Source organism: Poecilia mexicana, unplaced genomic scaffold (genome assembly GCF_051168715.1).
Source record: "Poecilia mexicana isolate PSO_F unplaced genomic scaffold, ASM5116871v1 scaffold_21, whole genome shotgun sequence".
Lineage (NCBI taxonomy): Eukaryota > Metazoa > Chordata > Actinopteri > Cyprinodontiformes > Poeciliidae > Poecilia > Poecilia mexicana.
In genome coordinates this window covers 8,183,494-8,197,774 of record NW_028263390.1, presented here as the reverse complement: position 1 = coordinate 8,197,774, position 14,281 = coordinate 8,183,494, and the positions used below count along the sequence as shown (strand labels likewise).

The window sequence follows — 14,281 nt, the reverse complement described above, 5'->3', positions numbered from 1 at the left end:
CCACGGGTGTGATGAGGAATTAAGCCTTCAGTTTGCTGATCATCTCACATTCATCGGACGTAGCATTGCATTTTGAAACATTTAGAAATTTTAAAACCATAAAAAAATTTTTATAGGCTTTCCTGAAGTCTTTTGAAGGAGATGCTATAGAAGTGACTGTATTGAGCTCAGAGTAGCTCAGTGCTGCCCCTTCCTGGTCTGTTGCTATCATATGGTTAATAGCAGCCTATTGTACTTTTCATTCAGTTAAAAGAAAGGATAATAAAGCTGTTTGGAAATACTAAATATTGTGAGAAACATAGACAGCCATGAAGCTAAAAAAAAAAAAAAAATGCCAGCCATAAATTATTGAAGCAAAACTCTAGCAGGTACACTACACCAGCTTTTACTGCTGAGCAGCCAAGTTCTCGCTGCTCAGTTGTCTTACATCTTCTAAAATCCATTTTTCACTCCTGAATCTTTAGCGATTGTAAATTGTGATGGTTGGTTTTTATTTTAATGCACACGTCCCAAAATGCCACCGGATGATCCTCAACCTTAAATCTATCCATCCCTTCATTTATTCCAGGTGTGTGTGACCCACTCAAGACTCGATTTTGTCCTTTAGACTCGAGTCGTACTTGAGTTGCAAAAAACGAGTTGCTGCGTCTCAGACTTTTGCATGTCTTGACTGTTCAAATTCAAGTCCTTGCGTCCAACCTTTACCTGGTGTAACCAAGAGGACGTCGGTATGTAAGCAACAGATGCAGGTCTAACTGCATGTTTTACTGTGAAGGGACTTGATTACAAGCCTTATTGTTTTAATGCACTGACTACTGAAGGGATGTTTGCAGAAGACTCCTAGCTTAAATCACAGCAGTGTCTAAATGTCTGTATTTTATTTAGCACAGTACACCTCAAGCACAGGCTCTGAAAATAATGAGAAGGTCAAAAACTCTGTGGATTTCAGCCAACAGCCGAAACGCCTGCATATGTGTCTATATCACATTTTTCATGGCTAAATGGATTGAATTAATTTTAAAAAGTGTCACATTTCTTTCTGTTTTTGGAGCTACAGTTAAATCAGCTTCCAATATAAGTTCTCTTATGCTAACGACCACTTTTCACACGGATGATTTGAAATTATAAGTAATTTTCTTATGACTCAAATTTATGGTTAAAAGTGGCTCATTGTTTAAATGAACCCTAATGGATTTTTAAAAATTTGAACTAAAATAGCTAATTTTTACTTTAAAATTATGATTTTACTGTATTGAAACCGAGCATATGTAAACATGCCTGTGTGATAAAAGGTATCTCCGTATTAAAAACCCTTTTTAAATCTGAAGCAATGTTCTGCATATTCATTTGTTGCCGCTCTGTTTTGTCTCCTCATTTTCTTTTTCTTCTTTAACCTCCTGCTTATGTTCCTCCTCAGTTCTCATGTTCTGTCCTCATCAAACCCCCACATCCTGGTGCTTTCCCATCAATTTATCTCTCCGTCTTTCCTGTTTGAGACCACTAATTTAGCCTGGCTGGCTCTCCTCCCCCGGCAGCAAAGGAAACGATTTACATGATTGCATTTTTGCCACGTCTGTTTAAAGTTGCTCTGAGAACTTTACTCGGGTGACTCTGCAGTGTGTGCATCTGTAAGAGAGTCCCTGCCAAGGCAGAAGAGTTAGTCATTCTCTCAAAGCAGATTTAATTAACACTTCGCAGCGAGTGACCCCTCTGTTACTAAGAAGCTTGTTGCTAAACTCTGTTTACACTCAATCGTTTCCTGGGTCTGCATATGTTTTAGTAAGGTTTTATAAAAGCGTAGATGTTTTTAAAAAAATGTAATTTTTGTAATGTTTGTTTGAACAGTCGTGCAGTTATTATCGGTGTCCAAGAACTTCCTGGGACTGTTTGGAGCTTTAATGAATGCTGCCTGCAACAGCAACAAGTGGATGCTGTCAAAACTATAACAATTAAAGATTAAAATAATTGACCCTAATGGTATTGTAACCTTGAAATGCCATTAAAACAAAACAGACATATGAAAAGTACACTTTTCTCCTGCCAGTGTAAATGTTTCTGGCCATTTTTTCTGTCTCTTCATAACTCAAAGTTATGAGGAGAGGCAGGAAAAAAATGGAATATTTTCAATAAGTATATATATTTTATGTCAGATGCTAATCTAACAAATAAATTATGAAAGATTTATTTGTTTTCATTTAAATACTGTAAGCTAGTGACAGAGGGGGCTGAAGTTTTCTATGAGGATTAAATTCAAGCGATACCGCTTTAATTTATATTTTAAAAAACTGCGCACAGCAGACATGAGCTGTGCCAAAGCCGTAGCAGAGAGCGAGAGGAAAAACAAGAAGGTGGGGTGGAGGACTGTTGTCAGAAGACAGGGCTTCCTTGACCAGACTGGCACAATAGTTTTCTTTCACAGCTGCAACAACAGAGTCATGACATTTTGTTCTTGTGACCGGGCACTGCACAAATTCCCAAACCAACAGAATCACAATAGGGCACAGACATAGGTCCCAATCACAGACAGGACGCTCTGAGAGCAGTGTACTTTCAACCTCAAGCTGGGTGCAAACGTGAATGGTGGAAAATGTTATCATTTGGTGGCTGCATTCGCCCATATGTGAAGAGACGGTAAATCTATTTCCACTTGGGGATTCGTTAGTTTCAGGTGTTTTTTCATTGAGTCAAGCAGTGGTGGTTCTAGCATCCATCTGTCCTAGTGCCGCCCTGGGCAACCGCCCACATGACCTGCCACTAGAGCTGAGTATAAAACTTTTACAGATTTGTTGATGAAGGACGCAGGTTTTACCTTTTACCGTCTGTTGTTATTTCTGTGCCGTGCTAATGTGAGTTTCCTCTGGGTTGCCAGGTTTGCCAGGGTTTTCCAGCATGTTTGGGAAGAAGAAGAAACGGCTGGAGATCTCAGCCCCGTCTAACTTTGAGCACCGGGTCCACACGGGGTTCGACCCGCGGGAGCAGAAGTTCACCGGGTTGCCACAGCAATGGCAGAGCCTGCTGGCCGACACCGCCAACCGGCCCAAGCCCATGGTGGACCCCTCCTACATCACCCCCATCCAGCTGGCGCCAATGAAGGTACAACACAAATGTGCAGAGGGCATCTGGCCTGGGCGCCGAGGACAAGTCATTATCAATGTCTCCGTCTGTTGCTGTCATCGTTTGTCCGGCGTCATCGCCGTCTCCACTCACCCACGTCCCTCCTCTTTCTGTCTCTATACGCTTTTCTTTTTTGCTGTGTTTTCTTGTTCCTGTCTTGAATCTTTGCTCTCTCTCTTTGTGTAGGTGTCGGTCTCTTCTCACCTCTTCTCTTCCCACCTGTTACCGTCTTCCATTAGAGAAACAAAATGGATACTCCTCCAATCTGGCCACCATAACCAAATATCTGAAATTGTAGCAGCGTTGTCTCCATTTTAATGCTTTAAACCTTCACTAAGTAGTTTCCTCTGACATTATACGATGCACATTTACAAATCCACAAAGCTAACGTACCAAATATTTATTAAAACGTGTGATAAAACTCCTGCTAAAACTTAATTCTTGATTCGATATTGACGGAAACAATTTCCCTGCCTCTCAGTGTTGATCTAAAACAATTTTTATCTCTTCGATTTAGGGAGCTGTTACTCATAGAAAATTACTGATGTTTTCAAAAGTCTTTTAAAGAGATATTGCCATTAGAGTGCCTTGCAAAACGCCTAATCGTAAAGTAGAGTAGAATTAGAAAAGCTGTGGTGGAGACTCTTCTTCCTATATCAGCTCAAGCTCATTCAGATTAAGTGTGGCGTGACGGTGAGCAACAGTCTTGTCTTGCCACAGATCCTCAGTTTGACTCTGAGCTGGACTTTGACTGGGCCATTTCATTATTGCCTCTGTTCCCACCAAGTCTAACCAGTTTCCCAAAACTGGGAAAACAAAAACCAAACATGCATAATTAAATAAAAAAAAAAACAAAACGAAAGCAACGGCAAAATATTCCAACAACAAGAATAAAGTCAACGTAACATGTCCGAAAGGGAGTAGAAAGAAGCACGTACTTAGTTGTTCTTATTTTCTAAACTACCAGTTACTAGTTGACATCAATATCCTGTCTCTTGTGCAGTTTTACTTCAGCCTTCACAATTATACGCTGCCTTATTGATTTTATACAAACAAATCTGTTTTAAAGAAGTTTGCGGTTGGCAAGGCACTGCACATGGCAGACGACGCAGCGCTAAATCCGGTGGGACTTTTGTCCCAAAACATCTTAATAAAACCACTCTCTAAAAAAACAGATTTTCTGGAATTTATCTGATTTACTTCTTTTTTCCATCTAACATTTAAACCTGCCGTCATGTGAAATCATCTTGCATGCCGATGCTCCTCTTCAGTCTGTGCAACTCCTCTGTGAACGTGTGTTTCCTCTCCTCTCTCTGAGTGTCTCCTCTGATGTGTTGTTGTTCATTGGTTTTCCGCTTAATACGTCACTTTGACACGTTCAGTCCATTGAAAACAGTCAGTGACTATTTATGCCTCCCCCGCCCTCCCGTCTTACACATGGGAAGATTTCTCAAATTGCACCTTGATGCTTGTGCTCAACTTTCAGTCGGTTGCACCAGAACAAGGTTTTTGTTTGCTCAAATTGAGCCACAGTTTCTCTGCTAATGTAAATCTTGTGCCGTTTGTAACTGAGTGCTCATACAGGAGCCCGTATTGCTTAGAAGCACTTCCCCCCACCACATTGTCTGTTAGTCCTAGAGGAACCGCTTTCGGGTCCTCCTGACAAGAACACCTGAACTCAGTGAAAATTCAGTAACGGAGAACAGCAATATGCCACAGGAGATATCTCTGAAGAGGGGGAAACAAGAAAAAATAATTCTCTTGCTCTCTTCACAGATATCTCCCCAGAAAGTCCGGTCGTCTGAAACGCCGTTGCCCAAAGTATGACCTCCTCTTTCCTTTCTGTTTTCAACCCCTACTTCCCTCCTGCCCCTCCCCTCCTTTTCTTTTCTTTTCTTTTTTTCCTTTCCTAACGGCCACCTTCACACAGTCCAAACTCAGCCGTTTTGTTCCCACATGTCTTCCCCTGCTGCCATGCATTTTCAGGTGGAGGTGGGATGTCAGCAGGGACAGGGAAGAAACGGAGAACGACTCCACACATGACATAACCACATCGCTGTGCCGAAAGTCTTTTCTTAGAACTCCATCCCCACTCCTCCTGTGTTGTCTTGCGCATGAAAACCTCCGTAGGAAAGATAAGACTTAAACTCCGGCGGCATGCTTCCCTTTTGTTTTCCCAATTGCTGCAGAGCACCATTGAAAATGATGATAAAGATAATCATGATGATGATGATGATAATGATGGTTGCTGTGATGTGAAGTGCATGTTGTCATGGCAGCTGATTCTGCTCTGACGGAGGCCAGCGCTCTGTAGAAAATGGGTCACGGAGGGTTTGCATGTGTTAGAGGAACCCTTCGTTTCATGTCGTCTTTGAACTCGAGCTGCTCAAGCTTGGGGCGGGCGGAGGGACATTTCCTGTCCTCTTCTTTCCCTCTTTAGCGCTGCTTCTCTGCTGTTTCCAACGCATTAAAACACAGTTAGCATGCCGGATCATGACGGCACACGACTGTGTGCAAGTTGAGGGAACCATCGGCAAATTTGTAAAAGGGGGGGAAAAAAAAGAAAAAAATCAGAGATAGAAATGTTTTTTTTCTTTTTTTGTCAGGCTCCACTTTCTTTTCGGCATCTTCAGGTGATGATCACACTGACCCTAACTCCTAAAACCGAATGAACAGGTTAGGATGAAATCAGAGCAAAGCATTGCTTACTCCAAGCAGATGGTTTGCTGAGACATTAATTGTTGTCCAAGCTGTTGAAGGAATTAGTTTTAGTCCAAAATATTCTCCAAAATCTTGCAAGTCTTTGGAGCTACTAAACTTCAAATGTGCCCCGAGATGAGCTTACTTGTCTTTTCTTTTCTCCAGTAAAAAAATTAATGTTTTATGTATTTATTTATTTAGTAACACTTTATTTGAAGGGGGTTGAATAAGACTGACATGACACTGTCATAAACACCTGTCATGAACATGAATAAGCCTTCATGAATATTTATGACTGTTGTCATAAAGCGTCATTCAGTAAATTATGACACTTTTAATACAAAGTTGACATTATTCAAAATGTCTTTGTTATGACAACTTGACATTAACCAAGAAATCATTACTGATATAAATTTGTTATAAAAGCATTACTGATTGCACTTTAAAAATTAGGTAACTTTATGTTATTAAAGGTAAAGTTTAAACAGTAATGATTTCTTGGTTAATGTCAAGTTGTCATAACAAAGACATTTTGAATAATGTCAACTTTGTATTAAAAGTGTCATAATTTACCGAATGATGCTTTATGACAACAGTCATAAATATTCATGAAGACTTATTCATGTTCATGACAGGTGTTATGTCATGTTTATGACAGTGTCATGTCAGTCTTATTCAACCCCCTTCAAATAAAGTGTTACCTTTTATTTTTATTTTTGCACCTTCACTGTAAATTTGGGAGTTGGATGTTTGCAGTTGTAAAGCAAATCAAGATAAAGTAACATCATTCCTGTGACGTAAACTCATTTTAATCAGATTCCAGAGAAAGTGCTGGAAGTTCTAACCAGCTTGATGGACCACACGGTAATGAATAACTGCCTTACTTCTCACCTGTCGCTGTGCACTACTGGTCAGCTGGCTGAAATAAGGCTACCACAATATTCCCCGCCTTAAGTCTGTTTGGGTGGTTAGGAAATATGTCTAGTTGCGAAAAATATGGAAAGGTCTTGGTGTGGAAACCTCAGTGCTTCAATAGTGACAAATGTGAAAAGCTTATTTTTTAAACAGTTCTAAAATTTGGAGTAAAATTACACTGGACCGACAGTTTTCACTGTAAAATAGTTGCTTTTGAATTGGATTCAAAAATGCTCATCGGAAATTTCCAAAATTCTCAAAAAAATTACTTATTTTTTTGCCTCAAGTGAGGCAAAATAAAATTTCTTCATTAAAATAACTTATTAGGATGTTTAAAGTAAAACATCAAGTGATGATGTCAAACCATATCTCAATTGATTTAGCTGAGACTAAAGATAAAGACTTGCGACTTGGAAAGCTAGCATTCAGAACTTTCTCTTTCCAAACCACAAAAAAAGATAGCAAACAGCTGTCCTTGCCCTGTATTTGTGGTTTTTTATTCCTTGCACTTGTCATTTATTTCCCAGTCTTGCCTCTTGAATTTCATTAGTGTTTTTTTTTTATTTTACTGTTGTTTGTTAGTTGTTTTTTTTTTTTTGGGTGGGGGGGTGGGCTCAGTGTTTTCAAGGTTATCACTTACCTTACTTTGTTTTTCTCTTCCAGGTACAACGATCTTATTATATGAAGTAGTCCCAAAAAAGATATTTCATTCATGCTTTTGTTCTTCAGGGCGATTTATGCTTCATTTTTTTTACATTTAGTCATTATTGCATCATGTTGGTTTTCAGGAAGTAATTATGTGTAATCCTGTAAAATCTATGTGATTAATATCTATCGTTTAATGTGTTCATCGTCATCTTTAGTCAGTTGGTTGGATGGTTAAACTCCTGGCTTGATAACAGTTGCTTAAAAACTGTTATCAAGCCAGGAGCGACTTATCTCTTAAGCAGCAGACAGCAGGTTTGCCATCAGCTTTTTATACTTGTTGCTCTGTTAAAGTTAGAAAAACAAACAGGTGTGAAATGCAATTATAAAAACTACTAAAAAAAACTAAATTCAGCAATGAGTTATTTTATATTTTTGCTCTCATACCACAAAATAAGGTCAATATTATTAGAGCAGTTGTAATCAATATGTCACAAATTAACAACAGTTGGAAATACATTAGATTTTTTGTTTTAAATAAAAACTATCATATCATGTTTGAGTTGATGGCTGTTACAGCCTGATGGCTACACGATTCAATTTCACTTAACTTGCTAACGGCTGAAAAAAGAAACCAGCAAATGCTAGAAACAAAATACTATATCATGTCATCATTAAAGAAGTGCCAACCAAAATGACAATGGGGATCAACAAAATCCTCAACGGAAAACCCTTAGTGGACTTACTCTAAAAATGGTGAAATGTATGCTCACATTGCGCCCTGACGATTAAAAAAAATCTGGAGAAATATTCTGATCCTCCCAAAAATCTTGAAGAAACAAGGAACAGTAAATGTGAAAAGATGCATTTGTTGGGTGGGGAAAATGGTCAGAGGGAAATAACAAAATAACTTACAAGCTGTGAGATTTGCCAAGGTTATTCCTTTTATAAGTACTAATTATTGACTTTCCCTTTCCCAACTTTTCTTTTTTACATTTTTTCATTTCAGAATTGTAAACAAGGGGAACATAAATGCAATCTCTCAGGAAGCATCAGAAATACATACTCTTCAGTTTAATGTTGTCATGGTTGGATTTTGTTCTCCTGGTTTGACAGGTTTTAACCCTTAAAATATTAAACCTGGGTCACTCGCGTCTATAACCACCTGCTCTTCCTCACACATATGGAAACTAACAGATTCGTGGGTCAGTGTACAAGCTTCATCCATTTGGAAGATTAATTCTTGATCTATATTTTCGAGATTTGTATTATTAGATGTACGGACAGTTTTCAGGAAATCAGTACTGGTGTGTGTGTGTGTGTGTGTGTGTGTGTGTGTATGTGCGTTTGTTTGTAATACCTTGTGGGGACGATTTTCCTGACATATACTACGTTGTGGGGACCAATTGCTCCTTGTGGGGACCAGACGCTGGTCCCCACAAGGGGAAACCCTGTTTTTGGGTCAGGGGTCAGAGTTAGGGCTAAGGTATGAATTGAGTTTTGGTTAGGGTTAGGGTTAGGTATGTGATGGTTAGGGTTAGGAAAGGGGTAAAGGTAAGGTTTAGGCTGTAGAATGAATGGAAGTCAATGGAAAGTCCCCACAAAGTTAGCAACACAAACGTGTGTGTGTGTGTGTGTGTGTGTGTGTGTGACCATGGCTTCCAAGGTGGGCTCTGTTATTTATAGTGTCCCACCCATGTCTCCATATCTTCCTCTCCTGGATGCTGTGACACTTAATGCTAGCTTGTTCTTCGTGGCAGACTCTCTCCCCCCACTGCCTCCAGCTCTTTCTACGACGGCTGTGTGTGAAAGTGTTTATGCTCACCCCAGGAGGGCGTGAATAACGCCGCCTCAAGTCTGGCACACCTCCGGAGATGTCTTCATTCAGACAAGGTGCCGTAAAAGGCTGGCATATTGAATACGCGTGTTAACCTGTCGGCGTGTAGATGCTACTGTTAGACGATACCTAATGAGCATGTAAACACGGTCAGTGTGGCCTCAGGCTCTGTCGCTCGTTGTTTATTCGCAGGTTTGTAGTTTTTGTCGCCGGACTGCTCACCTCAGCCGATAATTTGTATCGCTTAAAGGCCTCACTCTCTCGCATCTACTTTGTTTCACCCAGTCTCCGCAAGCCGTTAGCACACATGCTAATCCAGAACTCGGCAAACTAACCATATAACCATATAACCATATAAGGGCCCCCCTCAGTGGAGCTGATTTTTTATTTAGTAACGATTTCTGTCATTATAATAACAAAAACACACAATTTCACCATGAAGTGATTTGTTTTACAATAACATATGTTTGATAATGTATGCAGTAATCCTTATTTTATGGACAAATGGAAAACAAATAAATTGCTCTTGGGGGCCATCTGGTGGCCGCGGTAGGTACCCCACGCTTTGCCTGTAACATGAACTTTCGTGCATCCAAACGTCCAAAGCTCCGGTCAGAAGTTCAGTTAGCAAAACATTGCTTCAAAAAAGGATTTATCCTTCAGGGAGGGAGAAAAGAGGAAGAATAGAAAAAAGCCAAGATAAAGGTTTGTTTTAATATGTCTTTGTAATGTTTATAAAGAAATTTGTGTAGCTGCTAATAGAAAATTAGCTTTATAACTACCTTGAACGGTTCAATTCAACAGCCAAACATTTAAGTCAGCGTCTTTGTGTGAAGCTGAGTTTTAACTTGAAATGAGTTGATTCTCATGGTTGGCTCAGCTTTTTTTTTTTTCTTTTGCTTCAAAACGGCATGTTTGATAACGTTTGATAAGAACAATTAAAACTTCTCAATGTTTGACATTGTCTAGCAAAATGTTAGCAAAATGTAACGAAAAAAATTAGATCAGGGGATAAGATGGGTGTAAGTATCGGCCAATCACGATTCCCCAAAATGAAGGAAATCAGTGGCCAAAAATCAACTGGCCGATAAATGTAACCTATATTATGCATGCATAGGATATAATGTAAACAGCAATGGCAGAAATGTAATAAGTTTATAGCAGGTGTGTGAATGATCTAATGATCGGACTGCAGATTGCAGCCAGTCCACATTGTTAGCAGAACTAGAGGGCCCCAAAACCAAATTTCACTTAGGGCCTCATGGAGGCTTGGGCCAGCCCTGGAAACAATGCCTTAGCAACGTCTCAGTGTGTCTCTAAAAGTGTCAGCAAATGTTTAGTTAGTGCAAAAAACAAACAAAAAAAACACAAAAACAAAAACACTTTACTGCATAGTGTGATTTGGTGTTGAACACAAACACCAAATCACAATCACCAAATTGTTTGTGTTCAACACCAAGTGTTATCACTTAAATGTACTTGAGCTAAAGGTCTGAAGCAGATGTCCACACACTTTTTCATCAGGACTTTCTGGTGAAAAGCAAAATGTTTGGCTATGTCAATTTTAAAGTTTGTTTGTTAAACCATAAACACTGATCTCACTAGCAAGGGAGAACTTCAGTGAATTCAGTGTTTTCTGACCACCTATAAGTCGTTGATGGGCACTAAAAATAGTTTTGGTTAGCTGTCTACTCCTGCGAGAGCTCACAAGTGTGCCAATGTGCATTACAGCTCTCAATTTGGCACAAATGCATCCTAATGCCTTAGAAATTGCTTGGTAGTCCATTCCATTGTTATACATGTCAATAATTGTGCTGCTTGATTCTTCAGCCTGGCAGAAAAATTATGCCTAGTTATGGCTAGTGAAACTGAACAAATAAATGCGGTCAAAAACATTTAATTTCTGAAATAATAACAGCAGAGGGGATTGCTTTTTCCACATAAGGTCAAGCTGGTCAGGTTTTTTTCTTCTTGGTAATAAAAAATAATTAATTAAAGACCTCAGTATGATCTTTGCCTGATATTAACACTTTAAAGGAACAGCACCGTAGCGGGCCTGTAGGTGTGTGCGTAGGTAGCTGCGTTAATTCATTGCATTCATTAGCACTGCAAGTGAAGAGCAGTGTCTTATATCAATATCAGGTTTGTGTTACGCTTTGGCTTTGGCACCTGTAACTCGCAGGGTCCTTTGGAGCTGATGAGGCATTTACCACATTGACATCTGTGTTAGTGTTTGTCTGTGCTGGTAGATTGATGTGTTTGTTCATGTCTGCATGGACATTTAGGGCTATTGGCTTGTTAATGCCGTCTGCTGGACCCTGGTATCTCGTGTTTCCTCAACACTAAGCCTGTATTACATTTCTTGGTTCGTTTAGGCCAGTGTTTCCCCAACCCTAGCCCTCAAGACACACTGCCCTGCTTGTTTTATTTATATATATATATATATCTGTGTGTGTGTGTGTGTTTTTCTGCTTCTGCGCACTTGATTTGAATTGATGGCTGATTAACAGGCTTTTGTGGAATTGCATTCATCTGAATCAGGTGTGTTAAAGCAGGCAAACGTCAAGAATATACAGTGACTTAAGAGACTTAAAGATGGGTAATCAGTTTAATACAACTGACTAGTCACGTTTGAATAAATCTTTTGGTTAAAATCCTCTCAGACCTCAAGATGCACCAATCAGCATTCTCTTACTTACTTTTTAACTTATTCTGTTTGAAGTTTCAACCTGCTGATGCCACTGTGAGCTGATCAGTTCAGCTGGTCGTTAAGAACCGTAGTATAAAATTATAAAAACAGCATTTTAAATAGTCCTTATAGTGTAGCGTCCAGTCTGTAATTAACTGTAGATGTAGACCTGTAGAGAAATGCAGTGTGTACAGTATATTACCTAGCATTTTTTTGATTTGCAGTAATGTCATTGTGAGTATGTGAAAGCTGCGCTTTCAGACTTAGAGCGAGATCATAACAGGTAATTTTCTTTGAAGGTCATGTTGGCACAGCTTGAATGAGGTGGTATTCTCAGCTGGTGCTGCGTAGCGCTTATGACAGTAAAGGAATGAGACCGATTGTCGGCGATTCACGTGGATTTTTTTCTTGTAGTAGAAAATAAAAAGTTATTCTTAATTTGACACATCAAGACAGAGACCGTCTCCTGGAAGTGCTTACTTGATTTCCTTACGGACGCCTGCTCTTTCCTTATATTCCCTACTCTATGTGCAATCTTTTAATATTTTTTAAACAGTCTGCTGCTGCTCCCCAGATATCTGAGCTGTAGGTTTACATGTAGTGCAGGTAGAGTGTAGGTGGAGATGGTGGGGATATTTTAGGGAGCTGAACAGCTTGCTGCAGTAAGACCCATTATAGCTCCACTGAAAATATCTTGACTTGCATCACGTCAGAAATATGCACTCGAATGCAGAATTTTGAGGCAAATGTGCAGAAGGTCTTGTTTAGGTGACATATTGCTGTCTGTTTTATTTTAACAATGTAAAAGTATGAAAGGAACAAGTCATTTCCTTGTTGATGATCTCACAACCAAGGCTTTTAAAAATGATTTGTGGCTGAGTCCGTGCCTGAGTGAGTTCTTCTTACCTGTTAGGTCTACTGTTTGCCAATTTTGTCAAATGTCTTTCTGCTTATTGCACAACCGTTTTCAAAACCACATCCTATTTTGAAGTGCAGGAGCACCGTACACGGCTGCACTAAGTTAGAAAAAAGAAAAATGCAATATGTGAAAATAATTGTGACTGTTATGACTGATCACAAATGTCTGGAATATTCCGCAACAGTCAGTTAACTCGACATGTGAAGGTATCTTTGGTGCTGCTCTAAATGTCAGTGGGTCAGTCGTCCAGCTTCCCCCACCAGTTTACTGGCAGGTTATGGAGAGGGGAAACTTGATCATTAGGTTCCTCAGCAGATAGTTTCAGTGGGCTTGGGGCCCGGTTTACAGTAAGCTCATGCAGCTGCAGACAGGCTTGGGGACTTATTAGGGCAGGTGGGCCAGGGGTGCCAGTTTTTTGGGGCTGTGGCATGCAGGGGGACTCAGTGGTTGAGGGGAGCAGTGGAGGTCTGGTGAAGCTTTAAGACTCGAGACGAGGACAAGGTAAAGGAAGGATGAAGACCGAAGAGGCATCAGTGTTAAAACGCCGGGTCCACAGGCAGCTACAGGTGGGCTGTTTGACGTGCCAGATTTCCACTGATTCCAAACTGCATGTAGGCGTGGAGGCTATACATAGCAACAGGTGCTCACTGCTAGCAGCTATGTGCACACCTCAAGCCAAACGGTAGCTGCAATAGTGAACGTTTCTATTTGCATTTGCTTCGAAAGGTTATTTGTTTTTTGTGGTTGAACACAAATGTTGCTCTTCATCTTGGCATTTTTTGATTTACGGTTTCTTGTTCTCATGTTTCACGATGCAGTGCAGGCTTGAGCCCAGAGCAAAAGCAGCGCAGATGTACGTATGGCTAGAGAAAGGGGAGCTTCTAAAAATAGCCTTCCTGATTTCCGAGGGTCACCCAGTCCTTGCTTCAGAGGTGAAAATGCAAACCTTTGTCTCTACAGAATAAGGAAGGAAGAATGAAGTCGCTGATGTGGACATCTGCTAAGCATTTTGTTGGAGTCTGTGTTGCAAACTTTGGGAGAGCTCCAAGATGGTACTCTGTCCTGAATGAGAATATGAGAATAGACTGAGCTGAGTGAAGTCCAGAATCTCCTTATACATCTTGATGCAAGGTTTGATTAAAAAAAACAAAACAAAAAAACACATCTTTTTTTCTTGAACACAGCATTAGGCACATTTAATAACGTATGTGCTAATTATTGTATTTTAAAGAATAACATTATAAGTTAGTACATTTAATTAACATCATTATAAAATAATAAGTATATTTTTTCACAACATAAGGCCTTTGGATACAACAATCTGTGCAAGTTAGAACAGTGTAAAGACTTTTAGTGAAGTAAGTAAAAATGGGTAGAGTAGCCAGAGATTGGACTCAGTTTGAGAAATAATATTACTCAAGCAGACAAAAATGTAGTAAAATCACTCATGGGAGACAGGTAA

At 39.8% G+C, this 14,281-nt stretch overlaps 1 protein-coding gene across 3 annotated transcripts in view; it reads left to right on the top strand.

The window, feature by feature from the left end:
• The window catches only part of pak5 (p21 protein (Cdc42/Rac)-activated kinase 5), a 74,353-nt gene that overhangs the window by 32,963 nt on the left and 27,109 nt on the right, over window positions 1-14,281 (top strand). For all 3 annotated transcript variants that reach the window (XM_088001847.1, XM_088001845.1, XM_088001846.1), the window contains one exon: window positions 2,870-3,093. In XM_088001847.1, the coding sequence (XP_087857973.1) occupies window positions 2,890-3,093 (204 nt within the window). In that variant the 5' untranslated portion in view covers window positions 2,870-2,889. The remainder of the gene's footprint in view (window positions 1-2,869; window positions 3,094-14,281) is intronic.